This window comes from Brienomyrus brachyistius, chromosome 22, assembly GCF_023856365.1.
Source record: "Brienomyrus brachyistius isolate T26 chromosome 22, BBRACH_0.4, whole genome shotgun sequence".
Classification (NCBI taxonomy): Eukaryota; Metazoa; Chordata; class Actinopteri; order Osteoglossiformes; family Mormyridae; genus Brienomyrus; species Brienomyrus brachyistius.
In genome coordinates this window covers 16,136,391-16,155,146 of record NC_064554.1, presented here as the reverse complement: position 1 = coordinate 16,155,146, position 18,756 = coordinate 16,136,391, and the positions used below count along the sequence as shown (strand labels likewise).

The following is an 18,756-nucleotide window of genomic DNA, read 5'->3' as shown; positions in this document are numbered from 1 at the left end:
TCACACTGTCAGCTACTTCTATGACATCACTATAGTTTGATTTTCTCCACCTCACTGTCATAGCACCTTGTGAATGAGTGTCACAGGGTGACTGTGGTTGTTTCTCAGCAGTTATCCATACTTCAGTTAAGTTACCTCTCTTAACTTGGGCATATTTGTAATCTATTTCCTCATAGATGGCGGGAGACAGCTGCTTATTGTCACTCTCAGCAAGTTCTGTAAACGGAAAAGACACACATGGTATTATGTAAAAAAAAATGACATTGAAAAACCGTCTGAAACAAAGATGGAGGGGCGTTGGGGCGGCATGGATTCCCTGGCAGATTCAGAAGGGCTCAGCACTTTGAGAGGGTCCCCCAACACAGATTAAATTACATGTTAAATTGAATGGGGATTGGGGGGGTGAGGGGGGGGGGGCAGAATTTCTAGGTACACCCCAGATATTATGCAAGCTAGACAAATGACACCTTTACCCCTGACAAGGATATACTTCATAGCTGTGGGGCCCCATCTTCAGCAATGAGGAAATCAGAGGTTAATAGTAAATTACATCACAAAAAGTGAGAGAAGAACGACACATTCTACCAAGAATCATTTAACAGACAATAAACCAACCAGGGGGGCATGGTGGTGCAGTGGTTAGCACTGTAAGGGGCGGCATGGTGGTGCAGTGGTTAGCACTGTAAGGGGCGGCATGGTGGTGCAGTGGTCAGCACTGTAAGGGGCGGCATGGTGGTGCAGTGGTTAGCACTGTAAGGGGCAGCATGGTGGTGCAGTGGTTAGCACTGTAAGGGGCGGCATGGTGGTGCAGTGGTTAGCACTGTAAGGGGCGGCATGGTGGTGCAGTGGTTAGCACTGTAAGAGGCGGCATGGTGGTGCAGTGGTCAGCACTGTCGCCTCACACCTCTGGGACCCGGGTTCGAGTCTCCGCCTGGGTTACATGTGTGTGGAGTTTGCATGTTCTCCCCATGTCGTCGTGGGGTTTCCTCCGGGGACTCCAGTTTCCCCCCACAGTCCAAAGACATGCTGAGGCTAACTGGAGTTGCTAAATTGCCCGTAGGTGTGCATGTGAGAGTGAATGGTGTGTGAGTGTGCCCTGTGATGGGCTGGCCCCCCATCCTGGGTTGTTCCCTGCCTCGTGCCCATTGCTTCCGGGATAGGCTCTGGACCCCCCGCGACCCAGTAGGATAAGCGGTTTGGAAAATGGATGGATGGATGGATAAACCAACCAGATAGAGACAAATTAGTCATGTTACTAATGCAGAAAACACTGATTCTGATAATTCATAGCTGTGGGATCCCATCTTCAGCAATAAAGAAATAAGAAGTTAACAGCAAATAAAATCCAGAATAGTGAGACATGAGTGACACACTGTACAAGGAACCATATAGCTGACAATATGTTACTAATGGAGAAAACCCTCTGCTCCATAAATGATCAATTGACTAAATATTACATAAACAAATGAACCATAAATAATATTATGAACTCCTGTCCTACCTCTTGTCAGGACCCAGTTCCCGTAGACCAGTCTAACCACCAGCAGCAGAAGTACTGAGAGTAGAAGCCCAAGAACCACTGAGGACACTGTTGGGTCAGACTGGCCTGTTTGCATCTGAGTAACTGTGGGAGGTCCAGTGACATCGGGGGTGATTTCTGTGACGCCTACGGGAATGATGTTGGTGTTTATTACTGTCAGGCTGAGGGGAAGAATAAGTATTTTAGCCTCATATTTAATAACTACAAAAACCACACTATCAGAGAGGATGCAGAAATGTACTTCCTGGCCTCACCTGCACAGGTGACCCCTGCGTCCTGCCTGTGTGAGCAGTCACTCTGCTTCAGTGAGTAAGCGCAGTGCCACAGGTGCAGCTCACTGCCCTTGCAGTTCACCTCATCCAGCCAGATGGCGCCGTCACCCCTCCCGAACCGTCCGCCCCCTTCTGCCCTGAGAGCCGGCCCACAGCCCAACTGCCTGCACACCACCATGGCGTCACGCAGGTCCCAGGAGTCGTCACACACGGTCCCCCAGGAGCCGCTGTGATACACCTCCACCCTCCCAGAGCAAGTGTCTGTACCCCCTGTCAGTCTCAGGGGCAGACGGTCTAGTGGGGACACAGGAGACAGCTGAGGTTATTTGGAGCAGAACTCAGAGGGGACAGTACATTTAATACATACATCATTTCCAGAATGAAAACATGCTTTAGATGCAATAATTACATCAACCTTGAGTAAATATGTCCTCAGTCATAATAAATTAACAACTTAAATTCTCATTCTTTGTGCTATTCATGACTGTATTATATATGATGTAATAATTCTTTCTAAGTAATCACATCAATTTCCATTTAATATATTTAATTTTCAATTTTAATAAAATAGTTACTTTAATTCTCATTCTTTGTATTATTCATGACTGTTATATCGCATATTGTGTAATTATTGCCTATAAGTTTCAAAGGCTTTTGAAACACATCTGTAAGATAAATCTGAAAATCCACCAAGCAGGAAACTTACTAGCACACAAGTTCAGATCAGAAGAAGTTCTGCAGAGCATGAAGTCTGAAGGAGATCTCAGCTTTTCAGCATCTACAATAATCAGCAAGATAGAGAAATAAAACATGGTTCATGAAACTTATTAACATACAACAATAAAGAGGCTGGATTTAGCTTCACCTGAGCAGCTTGTTCTGGCAGCGTCTGAGCAGCCATTCGGCCCTTTGGAGGATGATGGACACTGCCAGAGTGATGTGTCATGGGATCGACATTTTCCAAAGTCCAGCCCTTTGAGGTCAGGACTGAGCCTGGACATTGTCTTAGTGACTGTCCCCTTATCTCCACAGCCTAACTGGCGACAAATTACAGCTGCTGTTGTCTTTTCCAGACCATCAAAGCACACACTTGCCCAGGTACCATTGTAGTAGACCTCTGTGTGGCCAGAACATCCTTCAGACAGACGCAGCTCCTTGTGCTCTGTGGTGAAAGACACACAAGGAACGTGAACCATTATTGTTCAGTGTTTACAGAAACCACTGGACACTGTCTGTCTTTAAAATGACAGAAAGCTGTTTCACACAGAGTTGGATCTGCTTTACCTGAACACACAACACCCACATCCTGCTTGTGCCCACAATCCTTCCTCCCCCACTCCACTGAGGGACAGTCCCACAGGGACGACTCCTTCCCCACACAGCCCAGCTTGCTCAGCCAGATAGGTCCAGTCCCTGGGCCAAAGTAAGTGGGTACAGGGATCTGCCCACTGAGGGCTGTCCCACAGCGGAGCTGCCTGCACACCACCTGAGCCTCAGGCAGAGCCCAGGACTCATGGCACACTGTCCCCCAAGAGCCCCTGTGGAAGACCTCCAGCCTCCCTGCACAGTCACTGCCTCCCCCCACCAGCCTGAGGGACCTGTGGTCTGGGAGAGAAGACAAAGAGAGGAAGGAAGATCTACCAACTAAGGAAGCTCACATGATAACATTTAGCTCTCTTTGTTGAATCAAGAATAACACACCCATGTAAACTATTAAGCTGTAGATCTATAGTACATCTAGGTGTCTTAATGTCATAAAATGTTTTTTCTAGCATGAATTCATGAATTAAACAGTTATACGTATCTCTCTGAAACAGCCATAACACATCCTGCTGACACAGATCCCGCTGATATGGAGAAACTCACTGGAGCAGACCATGGACACCTGGTCACTGGGGCGGCAGTTGAGGACATGTGGAGGTCTGCATTTCCCCAGGTGAGACTCAGTTCCTGAGCAGTGAAAGCCTGTCACACACGTGTCACTGTCCCCTGTCCTTGACAGGTATGATCTGTAGATATTTGTTGCAGAGCCACAGCCCAGCTGTCTGCAGACCACAGATGCATCCATGGAGCTCCAGGACTCTTGGTGAACCTTCTGCCAGGTCTGGTTGTAGTAAACCTCCACCCAGCCCTCACAGTCACTCCCTCCAGACAGCAGCCTGACACCCCCATAAGAGGATGAAAGGAAGGAACCTGTCAAAGAAATTAAGACTGATGATTAAGGACCTTAAAATATAGGAGATTCTCCATACTGTGGAGTTTAATTGCTATTTATAATAATATTTGCTGTGTCTCTCTGGACCATAACTGACTTGTCAGTCCTCACCAGAGCAGACGACTCCTGCATCCTGTCCATGAGAACAGGCTGCCCGTCTCCATGGCGACACAGCACACTGGGAGAGGCGAGTCTCATTCCCCTGACAATGAAAGACATCGGGCCAGATGGGCCCAGTGCCCCCCCCAAACCCGGCCTGTCCCAGGGCAGCCACAGCGCCCCCACATTTCAGCTGCTGGCACAGGACAGTGGCGGCTCTCATGTCCCATGATGCATCACACAATGTTCCCCATGTTCCATTGTACCTCATCTCCACTCTACCAGAGCAGTGGTCAGGACCATCCCTCAGCCTGAACCTTGTGTATCCTGGGAGCAGCATGAAAAGAGAGAGCAAAGAATGAAGATGAGATACACTGAAATGTCACTCAGTCCTGAAATGTCACTCAGTCCTGAAATGTCACTCAGTCCTGAAATGTCACTCAGTCCTGAAATGTCACTCAAATAATAATAATAATAATAATAATAATAATAATAATAATAATAATAATAATAAGACAGTGAGGGTGTCCCACAGCGATGACACTCTTACCAGAACACACCAGGCCCACATCGTTCTCATGGCTGCAGGTCCTGTTATGTGTCATTTTGGGACAGAACACAAGATGGGACTCGTTTCCCTGACACTGAAACTCCTCAGACCACACCCCTCCCTCTCCTTGACCAAAGGCAGCTCCCCCCAGCAGCTGTGCAGGTTCCCCACAGCCTAGTGATCTACAGACGACCTCAGCGTCCTGCCAGTCAAGGTCAGCGTCACACACTGAGCCCCAGGTTCTTCCGTGCTGAATCTCCACTCTCCCAGAGCACATGTGACTCCCTCCTATCAGCCGAATCCCTCGATGGCCTGAGGTGGAAACAAACATGCTAATTTGCTTATGTTAAATTACTTTAGCACACCTGTAACATGGAGGTAACCTCTGAATCAGCAGTAATCTGACAAACAGCAGTGTATTATCAGGTTGTAGACGTTTGTAGTAGAATAGGATATTAACAATGCTGAACCACACACCCAGTCCAAGAGTAACACTAAATGTAAACACTATATATATTTTTTTACTTGTAACCTGAAATCTCTAATCAGTTATTTTTGCATATGATCAATGTTGCTTTAACAGTCTGTGTATAAAATTTGTCAACTTGTCTTTTCTATTACTTAATTTTACTACATTCACTTATGAATTCATTTCCCTTTATTCCACATTCAGTACATAGGAATGGTAGGGCAAACTGGGAGACAAATTGATCCTTCACGGAACTTCCCAAACAAAGTATATTCATTCTCACAATTACACAATATGGGGATTTAAGAATCACCATTTCACATAATCACATGTTCTCTCCTGCTGGAGGAAATAGCAGAACTGGATGGAAAATACAAATAGAGACGTCAGGGAAGTCAATTTATAAAATGTCTATGTATTTCGCAATGTAAGGTATTTTAAATACTGTCTTATCGAGTCTTGCATGACGGTTCTTACCTGTGTAGGTAAATTGAATGATATCTCTCAAAAGCACCTTAGCTTCAGGAAAAATGTTAGTTTCACAACTGAACACTTTAGATTCTGATCCATTGCATAAACATTCACCCATCAGTACATTGTTTTGATAATGGAAGAAAGAATCAGGTCCCCCAAAAAATTCTAATGGTCCACAACCCAGTTCTCTGCCTACCACTGCAAGAGGATTCTGAAGGTCATTTAGATCAGTAAAGTACAGTCCAGCTGGCCACCACTTTCCCCACTGATACACCTCCACTGATCCAGCACAAGGACTGCCTCCATCCACCATTCTCACATCGTCATGTGCTAAAGGACAAGAGAGTAAACTGTGAACCAAAAATCATCTTCAACCGTAGTACAAATGGTAAGATTTCACTGAGTATACATTTCCTGAATATAAAATAAATATTTAAAGAACTCACCGGCACAAACCAATCCCACAGCATGACCATGTGTACAGTTCGGCTCTGATCTATCTGACACGAGACAGTCATTGAGGAAGGATTCTTCTCCTTCACAGTTGAAGTCTTTATACCAGATGGGACCTTCTCCTTCACCAAAATGGGCCCCCTTGTGTAGAGCTGAAGGAGCCCCACAGTCCAGCTCCCTACAGACAACCTCAGCTTCCTGCCAGTCAAAGTTACCATCACACACTGTAGCCCAGGACTGACTGAACTTCACCTCCAGCCTCCCAGAGCAGCGATCAGCTCCACCCACAAGCCTCACATGGTCTGGAACAGTGTAATAAAAAGAGATACGAGTTTAAAGTTGGTAACATATGATAGATATTGGCTAAATGTGTTTGATATTAAATTTATCACTTAAAACAGAAAATTTAGAAGCTTACCACACATAAAATGTATTACAATACAAGAAACCCTGTCTCTCACCTGAACAAATTATTCCAGCATCAAAGATGTGAGGAAAATCTATGTATCTGAAATCCAGTGATCTACACTGCCTCAGTGCAGACTCTGACCCACTGCAGGAAACATCTCTCAGCAACACCCTTCCAGAACCTTCTCCAAAGTGAGCTCTTATAGGTGCTAATACAGCAGTCCCACAGCCCAGCTGTCTACACACCACTGACGCATCATCCAGGTCCCAGTCATACTGGGCTATAGTCCCCCACTCTCCCCAGCGATACACCTCCACTCTCCCAGAACAAGGACTGCTTCCATTCACCAGCCTCAGGTCCTCAGGCCCTGTTAGGACACAGCCAAGCTGCTAAGACACTTCAGAAGGGTCACTGGTCTAATGTCACAGTATTAATAATATAGCTGGTTACCTGTGCAGGTCAGTCCCATATTGCTGTTGTTTTTGCAGTTCTGTTCTGATCTAACAGATGTGAGACATTTATAGAGGAAGGATTCCTCTCCTTCACAGTTGAAGTCTTTATACCAGATGGGACCTTCTCCTTCACCAAAATGGGCCCCCTTGTGTAGAGCTGAAGGAGCCCCACAGTCCAGCTCCCTACAGACAACCTCAGCATCCTGCCAGTCAAAGTTACCGTCACACACTGTAGACCAGGACTGACTGAACTTCACCTCCAGCCTCCCAGAGCAGCGATCAGCTCCACCCACAAGCCTCACATGGTCTGGAGTCACAAAAAATGGAAAAAAAATAAAAAATCAGAAACACTTTTAATATTTTTATTCTGTTTTTTCTAAACAATGACCCAAAATGATAAATACATTTTCATGAATACGAGATTATTGATATTGTTTTCCTATTAGTTCCAACATATCTGCACATACCTTCCACATACACATTTTGTCATATTTTTTTACTTACTAATTCAGTTCTATTCTTGCCATTTTGCTATTAATTGCTATTTTTGTCATTGGCTCCCATAGGAACACTAAACGCAAATATTTGGCTCTTCATATTATTGTAAATGGTTAACTAATAAAAAAGCACCAAATGAGACTGCAAATGAACTTTTTAACTCAGTTCTCAGTTTTATCTCAGAACTGCAGAAGCTCAGAACAGACATGCTTGTATTTTTTTTCAGTGCCATTATCTCGAGATAACGAGGTAAATTTGTCAGAATAATTACAGGGATAAACATAACGTAAGGTGATGGGTCTGTCAGGCCACGGCTCTGTAAGGCCACGTATCTGTAAGGCCACGGCTCTGTAAGGCCACGCCTCTGTAAGGCCACGGCTCTGTAAGGCCACGCCTCTGTAAGGCCACGGCTCTGTAAGGACACGGCTCTGTAAGGCCACGTATCTGTAAGGACACGGCTCTGTAAGGCCACGTATCTGTAAGGCCACGGCTCTGTAAGGCCACGGCTCTGTAAGGACACGGCTCTGTAAGGCCACGTATCTGTAAGGCCACGCCTCTGTAAGGCCACGGCTCTGTAAGGACACGGCTCTGTAAGGCCACGTATCTGTAAGGCCACGGCTCTGTAAGGCCACGCCTCTGTAAGGCCACGGCTCTGTAAGGCCACGGCTCTGTAAGGCCACGTATCTGTAAGGACACGGCTCTGTAAGGCCACGTATCTGTAAGGCCACGGCTCTGTAAGGCCACGCCTCTGTAAGGCCACGTATCTGTAAGGCCACGCCTCTGTAAGGCCACGTATCTGTAAGGACACGGCTCTGTAAGGCCACGTATCTGTAAGGACACGGCTCTGTAAGGCCACGTATCTGTAAGGCCACGCCTCTGTCAGGCCACGGCTCTGTAAGGCCACGTATCTGTAAGGCCACGCCTCTGTAAGGCCACGTATCTGTAAGGACACGGCTCTGTAAGGCCACGTATCTGTAAGGCCACGGCTCTGTAAGGCCACGTATCTGTAAGGCCACGGCTCTGTAAGGCCACGCCTCTGTAAGGCCACGGCTCTGTAAGGATACGGCTCTGTAAGGCCACGTATCTGTAAGGACACGGCTCTGTAAGGCCACGTATCTGTAAGGCCACGCCTCTGTAAGGCCACGGCTCTGTAAGGCCACGTATCTGTCAGGCCACGCCTCTGTAAGGACACGGCTCTGTAAGGACACGGCTCTGTAAGGACACGGCTCTGTAAGGCCACGTATCTGTAAGGCCACGGCTCTGTAAGGCCACGTATCTGTAAGGCCACGGCTCTGTAAGGCCACGCCTCTGTCAGGCCACGGCTCTGTAAGGACACGCCTCTGTAAGGACACGCCTCTGTAAGGACACGGCTCTGTAAGGCCACGCCTCTGTAAGGCCACGGCTCTGTAAGGATACGGCTCTGTAAGGCCACGGCTCTGTAAGGCCACGGCTCTGTAAGGCCACGTATCTGTCAGGCCACGCCTCTGTAAGGACACGGCTCTGTAAGGACACGGCTCTGTAAGGACACGCCTCTGTAAGGCCACGGCTCTGTAAGGACACGCCTCTGTAAGGCCACGGCTCTGTAAGGACACGCCTCTGTAAGGACACGGCTCTGTAAGGCCACGTATCTGTAAGGACACGGCTCTGTAAGGCCACGCCTCTGTAAGGCCACGGCTCTGTAAGGATACGGCTCTGTAAGGCCACGGCTCTGTAAGGACACGGCTCTGTAAGGCCACGTATCTGTCAGGCCACGCCTCTGTAAGGACACGGCTCTGTAAGGACACGCCTCTGTAAGGACACGCCTCTGTAAGGCCACGGCTCTGTAAGGACACGCCTCTGTAAGGCCACGGCTCTGTAAGGACACGCCTCTGTAAGGACACGCCTCTGTAAGTCCTTGGATCTGTCAGGCCATGGATCTGTCTGCTGGTATTTATGTAGGGGATCTCTATTACTTAATGTGTGGATCCTTGTTTTCAATGATGAAATTAAGTATTGTACCCATGTATTGTTTTATGGGGGGAAAGGGGGGGTTGTAAACCCACACAATAATTAAAACAAGCCAATACACCCCCCTGTACCCCCTTAAATGGGTGGACACCTCAACCTTCCTAATGCTCAACCCAAAGTTGTACCCTTGTCACAATACACAATATGCGTAGATGACAAAAATATTGATATTTGATATAAACAGACCTTCACACCCACATTCATATTGTCATATTTACATACAGAGCAACCCTTAGATATCAAAAAATTGCTACTGATTGAGTCTAAACAAATGAATTTTTGTTATAAAACGAGTACATTTTTACTGTTTATTACTGGATTAAGCATCTCTGGATATTCTGTGAGCATTGCATATCCTATGTTAAAAATAGATGTCAAACCTGAGCAGATGACAGCAGCACCCAGTGTGTGCAGTAAGCCATGCTCTCTGCCATCCAGTGATCCACACTCTCTCAGCGCAGACTCTGACCCACTGCAGGAAACATCACCTAGAACCATCCGCCCAGAACCTTCTCCAAAGTGAGCTGCACCTGGTACCGATACAGCAGAACCACAGCCCAGCTGTCTACACACCACCGCGGCATCATTCATGTCCCAGTTACGCTGATGAACGGTCCCCCACTCGCCCCAGCGATACACCTCCACTCTCCCAGAACAAGGGCTGCTTCCATTTACCAGCCTCACATCAGCAGGCTCTGTGAAGACAGAGGAGATACAGTTATGTCCTATATTACAGGCTAATAACATTTAATTCCGTAATCAGAGATAAAAGCCATGACAATATGTCATATTCAATAGAAAACAGATTATATTAAAATTCAACCATGGGTATGTGTGAGAATGAATATTACCTGAACATGTCAGTATTACAGTATGATTTGTACAGTTGTGTTCTGGTCCAGTTTGGGTGACACATTCATGTAGGATGGACTCATGTCCTTCACAGTGGAAGCCTTTATACCAGATGGGACCTTCTCCTTCACCAAAATGGGCCCCCTTGTGTAGAGCTGAAGGAGCCCCACAGTCCAGCTCCCTACAGACAACCTCAGCATCCTGCCAGTCAAAGTTACCATCACACACTGTAGCCCAGGTATCTCCATCTCTAATCTCCAGTCTCCCAGAGCACTTGTGAGGCCCCCCCACAAACCGGACCATTGAGCGACCTACCGAGAAATAAACCATGAAAGATTAGTTACTGATTAAAATCTAAACATAAAACTGCACCTCACCATTTTATTTACCCTGTTATAGCATTTGTTCCATAAAATTTATTTTTGTTATGAAATCAAGAGGGTGAGTTTGGTTTAGTACTAGAAGGGATTAAATGAACCGCAAACCCCCCCCCCCCCCCTCCCAAACAGACATGATACTCCTTCAAAACTGAAAGTGATCATTTGGGTCAAATTGACAGAATGACATCACTCCTTACCATCCATACCCAAATATACACCCTTATTTAAAATGCTAAATTCTTTCTGGACAGGAAATACCTCACAAGGCATTATAAATAATAATATTAAAACATCATCAGCTTTCTATCAGATGATTCTCACCTGAACAGATCACTCCAGCATCAAGTACATGAGGATGATGTACTGCTACTGGAATTTTAGCAGCGTCCTGAGATGGACACATAGACAGTGTCGGCTCTGATCCATTGCAAGAAACATGAAAAAGTAGCTCCTTCCCAGAACCTTCTCCAAAGTGAGCTCTACCAGGAGTGGCTACAGCAGACCCACAGCCCAGCTCTCTACACACCACTGTAGCATCATCGATGTCCCAGCCAAGTTGTCTTACTGTCCCCCACTGTCCTCCACGATTCACCTCTACTGTCCCAGCACAGGGACTCCCTCCCTTCACCAGTCGCACCTCCTCATGTCCTGTAGGTAGATAAGTCTCATCACAGGCTGCCCTCTGTACTCAGATGGCCAGTGAAGAACAGTGAGGAATGGAGAAACATTCACTTTGATGCTCAGCTGTGTAACAATCAAATGACAAAACAATATTTTTATGTTAAGCAAGTTTTATTCTCTTGTGGTGCACAGAGGCTCGATGTTTGGCACTATTACTTCACACTTTCAGAGGTGGGGGTTAGAATCACACTCCTTGTGTGTGTTTGTGTGTGAAGTTATAATGTCATCTTTCGATTGTGTGTGTTTCCTCTCACAGTTTAAACATACAAGCAGTTAAATCGGCTGCCCCTTGTATGTGCGCCCTGCATGTTACCGTCATTATTAATGTAATTAGGGGTATTGGGGGCCTGGAGTGTTTCCCCAGCAGCCTGTCCAGGGCGTTCCCCTGCCTTGTTCCCAAATGCAATCATTTGAATCCAAACAATATTCTCTGACAATCCAGCAGTAATGTAAGAGGAAGGCAGAGCAGCATATGGGCAGACTGGGCTGAGTGTGCAGCACTGGTTTGTGTCCAAAGACGCCCAGAACCCATCTTCATCTGTTCGATTTTTGGTTATCTGCTATCATGGTAATTATCTATCTTTTGTTATTTTCAGTATCGGTTCTTAGTTCACCCTTCTGGTATTGAGTTTTGCAGTTATGTCCAATATTCCTTGTATCGCCTGTATCGCCCCCAGTCCCTAGTGGTTCAGTCCTTAGTGCTTACTGATCGTCAATGACCCACACCTGCCTCTCATCCAGCCCTCGTTATCTGTGGATATATGTACCTGCCCTTGCCTTGTTCCTCTGTGAGGTCATTATGGATTTGTTCCTGCTTGTGGTTTGTACTTGGTGCCCGTGGTTCAGACCCCTCTCAGTGGTCTTTGTTACTGTCTCCCTGAACGGTGGATCAAGTCCTTGTTAAAGCTTGTGTTTCTATGATATTATACCTAAAATTGGCTAGATCAGGCTAAAATAAAGCACAAAATGAAAAGCAAACAATGGGAGCAGAGAAAGAAGACGGTTCCTGAAGCTGCAGTGAAATATACAGCAGGTCAGCTGTTCAAACCCAGGTGTGAGGACTCCCCAGCCAATCAGCCCTCTTACTGGTAATCTAATTCTGCGTTGTGGAAAAAACCCGCAAACACAACAGGCCTTTGTGGAAAAGATAGCCGACCCCAGTGGATTATGGACTTCAGATGTAAATGGAATCGCGATCCGATCTTCTGTATCTCAATGTAAGATTGTATTTAGTGACAGTGATATATTACTTCGTCGCCCGTGGACCTTTTATGACTTTCGCACAATTAGTTGTCATGAGCATGACCTGCCTGCGTCTACATGGTACAAACATAGCTAGGTCAGTCTATCCATCAGTCTATTGATAATGAAGTGGGAGTCTGTGTGTTTCCTACATACCAATCGGTTTGCTTCAGTTACACTTATCTGTCGCTATGGGTTTGTGCGTTCGCAGATTTGGGAGTGTTCGTAAATACACACATTTTTTACGCACAGGAGTAAATGGATAAATACCACTCTCTGCATAACAATGTGCGTATCCACGATTTACACACAAGCCTGTTTAGACGCACGGTTGATAAATGAGAACCCTGGTCTCAAGTCTGCCAAGAAGAGCAGAAGCACCAGAGTGAAGACAATGAACGACCAGGACCCAAGTTTATCAGGGTAGGTCAGCCTTCTGCTAGGCTAAATGGAGATGCTGATCTTCACCCTGAGCTCTGAGAGCTTTTTCTGAAAACTCCGCCCCCACCAGCCTCAAGCCCACCAATCACATTCAACTTTGCCTTATTAGACTCAAGAAAGGAAACTTTCTAATAGATCAAACAGGTGTCACAACAAATCAGAAGATAATGCTGTATATTTCTCCATATATTCCAGGAACACATTACATCACAAGTACCACTGCCAGATAACAATAAAACGCAAAGAGAGGAAATGAGAGAAATTGCCGCAGCTACACAGTGGAGCGGGAAACACGATCGGCTACACAGAGAATGTCAGCAATACGCAAAATGTTGGAATTCAACAATGAAGTTAACAAAGAAACTGAAATACATACTTGAAATTATAAATTTTCATAAAGGTAGTACAAGAGAGAAAATTTCCCTTTATCAAAATACAAGTGTGTGTGATAGTGAATTTTCAGATACCGATATATTTCTTTAAACATTCTATAGCAAAGTGTATAATATTACTAGCAAAACCAGCATCTGAAAGCTTTGGGTTGTTTAAAATAGCAAGGATGATGAAACAAAAGACGTAAATCAGGTTTTCATTACATGTCAAGTACTACTAAATTGGGATAATCTCACAGAGAGCAAAAATGTAAGCAAGGCAAAACATCCATCCGTCCATCCATCCATTCATCCATTTTCCAAACCGCTCATCGTACTGGGTCGCGGGGGGTCCGGAGCTCATCCCGGAAGCCATGGGCATGAGGCAGGGAACAACCCAGGATGGGGGGCCAGCCCATCGCAGGGCACACTCACACACCAGTCACTCACGCATTCCTATGGGCAATTTAGCAAGTCCAATTAGCTTCAATATGTTTTTGGACTGCGGGGGGAAACCGGAGTACCCGGAGGAAACCCCACGACGACATGGGGAGAACATGCAAACTCCGCACACATGTGACCTAAGCGGAGACTCGAACCCGGGTCCCAGAGCAACAGTGCTAACCACTGCACCACTATGCCGCCCCCCAATGCAAAACATATTTATCAAAAACTCAGCAATGAACTGAATTAACCTTCTCATATAATTTATGCACTTCTGACTGACCGCAAGACCCCAAAAATCTGACCACAGTACTTAGGTTCCTACCTGCTGAGGAGAGCAGAGGCAGCAGAGAGAAGAAGATGAAGAACAGGCAGCTCCCCATGTTTATCAGGGCAGATCAACCTCCTCCTGTATGATGTGGAGACGCCGACCTGCACCTTGAGATCTGAGAGCTTCTGCTGAAGGTTCCAGCACAAAGTGAAGACTCAGCCCCCACAATCCTCAAGCCCACCAATCACACTCAGCCCCCACCAGCCTCAAGCCCACCAATCACACTCAACTTTGCCTTATTTGACACCAGGGTAGTAAACTGTCTAATCGTTCAAACAAGTACAATGACAAATCAGAAGATACTGCTGTAGACGTCTCCATATATCTAGTATGTGTTACTTCTGCTGGCACCTCCTACAACCTGAAGACACGACCGAAGGCTGAAAAAACACAGAGAGAAAAGGAGAGAAATGGCTGTAAGGTTCCATGTAAAAGACACAGAATTAGATACATGGTGATTTATGTACCCGAGGCATCCTGATAATCTTCCATGTTGACTGTAGATTGATACTGTTGAGACGATAGATGTATTTAATAATTTTCTCATGAAAAATATTTTTTGCTGACTTTAAATGACAAAGTGGTGGTTTTCAAATGGCCTTAGTTCTTATTCATACTAATGAAGCAGAATGATTATTATAGTAGTTTCCAATTTTATTGTTAAATACACAACATGCACTGTACAGGTGTGTGCTGAGATGCTGATTCCAGCGGCTTCCTGGTCAGAGCTGCAGACTCAGATCCCATCACAATTAAAGCACATGTCTATCTACCGATCTCTGTGTGGTCGGGGGTTTGCAGGCTACCCTGGAAGCTTTGGGTGCAAGACAGGGGACAATCCAGGAATCCATCCATCTTCGGCCTGCTAACCCTGGACCAGGTCATGGATTTGGACACTAGGATTTAACAGGATCACCCAGGATTAAAGGCCACAGAACACACAAGCTCCAGACTCAAAGAGATGTGGCAGGATTCAAACCCACTAACCTGGAAGTGTGAGGCCACAATTCAAACCACTCAGGCAGTGCATGACTGATAAGCTGCATACATTCATTACACAAATGAAAGCTTCTACTAATCAAAAGTAAAGACTGTAATATCCTGACACAGACACTCCATGCTGCCTGAGCACATTCACTCTGTAAATGACGTCACTCTGCCAATGTGACGGCGGCGTTTGCAGCTTCTCTTGTGGATCCAGCAGCGTCTGTCACCGCTGAGGAGCAGGAGGTCATGCTGTCACTGCAGCGTCTGTCACCGCTGAGGAGCAGGAGGTCATGCTGTCACTGCAGCGTCTGAGCAGATGAACCAGCTGCCATGTTGCTCATTCTCCTCTGGTCTCTGCAGCTTCTCCTCTCTCTCGCTCTCTCTCTCTCTCTCTCTCTCTCTCTCTCTCTCTCCTGTACGTCATAGAGCCCAGAGTCGTCTTCCCTCCCCACGCCTCCACTCTATACTTCCTCCCCTTAAGCCTGCGGTCTTACGCTGCCTGATGGCACCACGTTCGTTTCTCTCTCAGCTACCGGGGGCTACGATCCACTATCTCTCACTTCCATCTCCTAACTCTCTGCAGGGCAACGTCTCTTTGCATTTGTACAATTTTTCTGCTTTTTTCAAAGATACACGTGTGGTTAGCAAGTTTATTTATAATTTTTAAACCTTTGACAGAGAGAGATCTTGTACTGACACATGACAGTTTATAAAAATCTGAAATAGAATAAATGGGGCCCAAACAGTCCCCTTTACAGGTAAATATGGACTAATTGTATCACAATTGTGGAAGGCAAGTCTAAGAATATTGTCAATTAATCATTTTAGCAGAGATTCAGTGTTGATGCCACAACAAATCGAAGAGTTGGGTCTGAGATTTCCACAGAAGGGTACGGGGAGGCAGGGAGCAGTGATATTACCAGGATACCATCTGGGGCAACTGCTTTTTAGCATGAAGTGGTGATTATTTTTGGGGGGGCATAGGCGCTTATGTCCTAGATATGACGTTAAACTGCATCCGGCCCTGCAAGCGGTCCTCTGACTTGCAGGGAAACAATTTTTGGAGGTTGATGGTGGGGTTGCTACTGCAGCCACCTTAAAACAACTCACAACTGCTCGATATAAACCAGCACAATTTTCCTGCTCTTCGCGGGAGTAGCTCTGCTGCAGCCGCCCGCAGGAAGGCTGCACGCACCATGAAGGGGATGGGGGAAAGCCTTCAGTAACGAGTTGAAATCGTTGGAGAGCTAATAGGGTCAGGCCTGTTGGGGATTGGGGTTGGTGTGGTGCTGAGGTGTCGCCTGTTGCATGGTGGCATTTGGGTCCCAGTTCAATGTGACTACAAGCACTGACAGGGCTGGCTATGAGGATTGTGTTGGTCCCCTTGGGTCTGGAGACCAGGGTAAAAATGGCTCCCTATTTCTTGGCTTTGCATCAGGAGCTGTGGGCTGCTGGATCCTGTTTCCAGCACCCTGAGGCGCATCGTTGGACTTGGTCCTCCAATACTGGTGGTGCAGCGAAGGACATCGATCATGTCCTCGTGGCCAGACGCTGGAGGCTCCTGCAGAACTGCAGGCTCTACAGAAGTGCCCAGTTTGTGAATTCTGACCACAGACTTGTTATTGCTACTCGGAAGATTCAGCTTAGATCCTGCCAGTGATCCCAAAAGGAGGTGTTTCATTGCACAGAGCACCCTAGATATTTTCGACAAGAGTCAGAGCATTAATTGGTGGCATCTCCAGTCTGTACCGGGAACTGAGAAGGATGGCAGTGAGAGCAGATATGGAGGTGTTTGTTGGACGAATCTGTGAGCAGGTGACACACCATCTGTGGTCTAGTGACCCACGTCCTGCTTATAGAGGAATCGAAGCATTACACACATCTGATTCTTTTCCTCTCAGACTTGCAGTCAAGGCGGGTGATGGAACGGTCCTTACGGACGACACTGCTGTTGTGACCTGCTGGGCCGGCTACTTTGATAAGTTGTTTAAAGCTGACCCTCCAGCTAGGACAGTGTTTCCCAACCTAGTCCTCGGGGACCCCGAACAGTCCACGATTTTGCTCCCTCACAGCTCCCAGCCAATCAGAAACGTCAAATACCTGGTACACGTGCACTAGGAGCCGAGAGGAAGCAAAAACATGGACTGTCCGGGGTCCCCGAGAACTGGGTGTGGAAACACTGAGCTAGGATGTTGGACATCTCTGGGTCCAGAGTTCTCGAAGCTGATCCTGCGATCAGCTGTGAACCACCCAATCTCACTGAAATTGCACAGGTGGTGAATCAGCTGGGGGCAGGGAGGGCCGCAGGGATCTGTGGTATCCGGCGTGAACTTCTCCAGGCTCGTGGTAAGGCTGTCCTCCTGGCATTGCAGGCAATCCTGGCTTCCATTTGGGAGTCAGGCATCATCCCAACTGACTGGAAAACAGAACTCAGAATCAGGTTTATTGACCAAGTGTGTGTGTGGCACACACAAGAAATATGTGTCCGGCAGTTAGTGTCTCTCCAGTACATTACAATATAATAGATCAAACCAGCACAGATTAAATACAGTATAACGGACATCTTATTTACAGACAAACAGTGTACAGTACATAAAGTGTAAACAACATGCAAGGTGCAAAGTGTATGGCATGTCTTAGATTCAGTTCAGTGGTGTGTTGTGAGTGGAGCAGGGTGTAGCAGTCAGGGTAAACTGGCGTAGGTTGGTGTTGCAGGTCAGATGTTTGTAAGGGTGATGGCTTGAGGGAAGAAGTTGTTCCTGTGGTGACTGGTCCTGGTCTGCAGACTTCTCAATCATCTGCCAGAAGGGAGGAGTTCAAGGAGACAGGCTTCCAGGCTGTGATGGGTCAGTGATGATTTTCCTTGCCCTTTTCCTGGTTCTTGAAGTGTACAAGTCCTGGAGGGAGGGCAGAGGTGCACAAATGATTCGTTCTGCTGTCCTTAAGGGGGCAGCACGTGGCTGGGTCCATGGAGGTGCAGTCCTTGGTGTACAGGGAGAAGAGCAGGGGGGGATAGAACACAACCCTGAGGAGCACCAGTGCTGATGGTCCGTACATCAGAGGTGAACTCCCCCCACTCTTACTTGCTCTTCTCTGTCAGTCAGGAAACTAGTGATCTACTGACAGATAGCAGGAGATACATTCAGCTGGGAGAGTTTGGAGGAGAGGATTTCTGGGATGGATTGCAGCAACTACAGGGGCATAATACTGCTTTCAATGCTGGGTAAGGTCCTTGCTAGGGTCATCCTCAACAGGATCCGTGAACAGTTGCTCGCCTATCAGCAAGTGGACCAATCCGGTTTTATGCCTAAGAAGTCTACCATCGACCGTATCCTGGCACTGAGGGTTCTCACCGAGCGTGAATATCGGCTAGTTTTTTTTAATAGTTTATTTATTAATATTTAATAGTTTTTTGCAGCCTTTGTCAATATTCATAAAGCGTTTTATAAAGTTGATCGAGTTGTCCTGTGGGAAATCCTGAGACTTTGTGGGATCCCCCCGAAGTTGCTGGACGTCATGGCCAGCCTGTACACCGGTACTCTGAGTGCTGTGCAGAGGGGAGGGAGAACCTCTGCATTCTTCCCAGTTG

The 18,756-nt window shown here is 46.7% G+C and overlaps 1 protein-coding gene across 1 annotated transcript in view; it reads right to left on the bottom strand.

The window, feature by feature from the left end:
* The window catches only part of LOC125718449 (uncharacterized), a 153,612-nt gene that overhangs the window by 74,663 nt on the left and 60,193 nt on the right, over positions 1 to 18,756 (bottom strand). Inside the window, exons 35-36 of the mRNA XM_048992305.1 lie at positions 3,679 to 4,005; positions 3,097 to 3,417 (exon numbers count right to left, since the gene is read on the bottom strand). Coding sequence (XP_048848262.1) covers positions 3,097 to 3,417; positions 3,679 to 4,005 — 648 coding nt within the window. The remainder of the gene's footprint in view (positions 1 to 3,096; positions 3,418 to 3,678; positions 4,006 to 18,756) is intronic.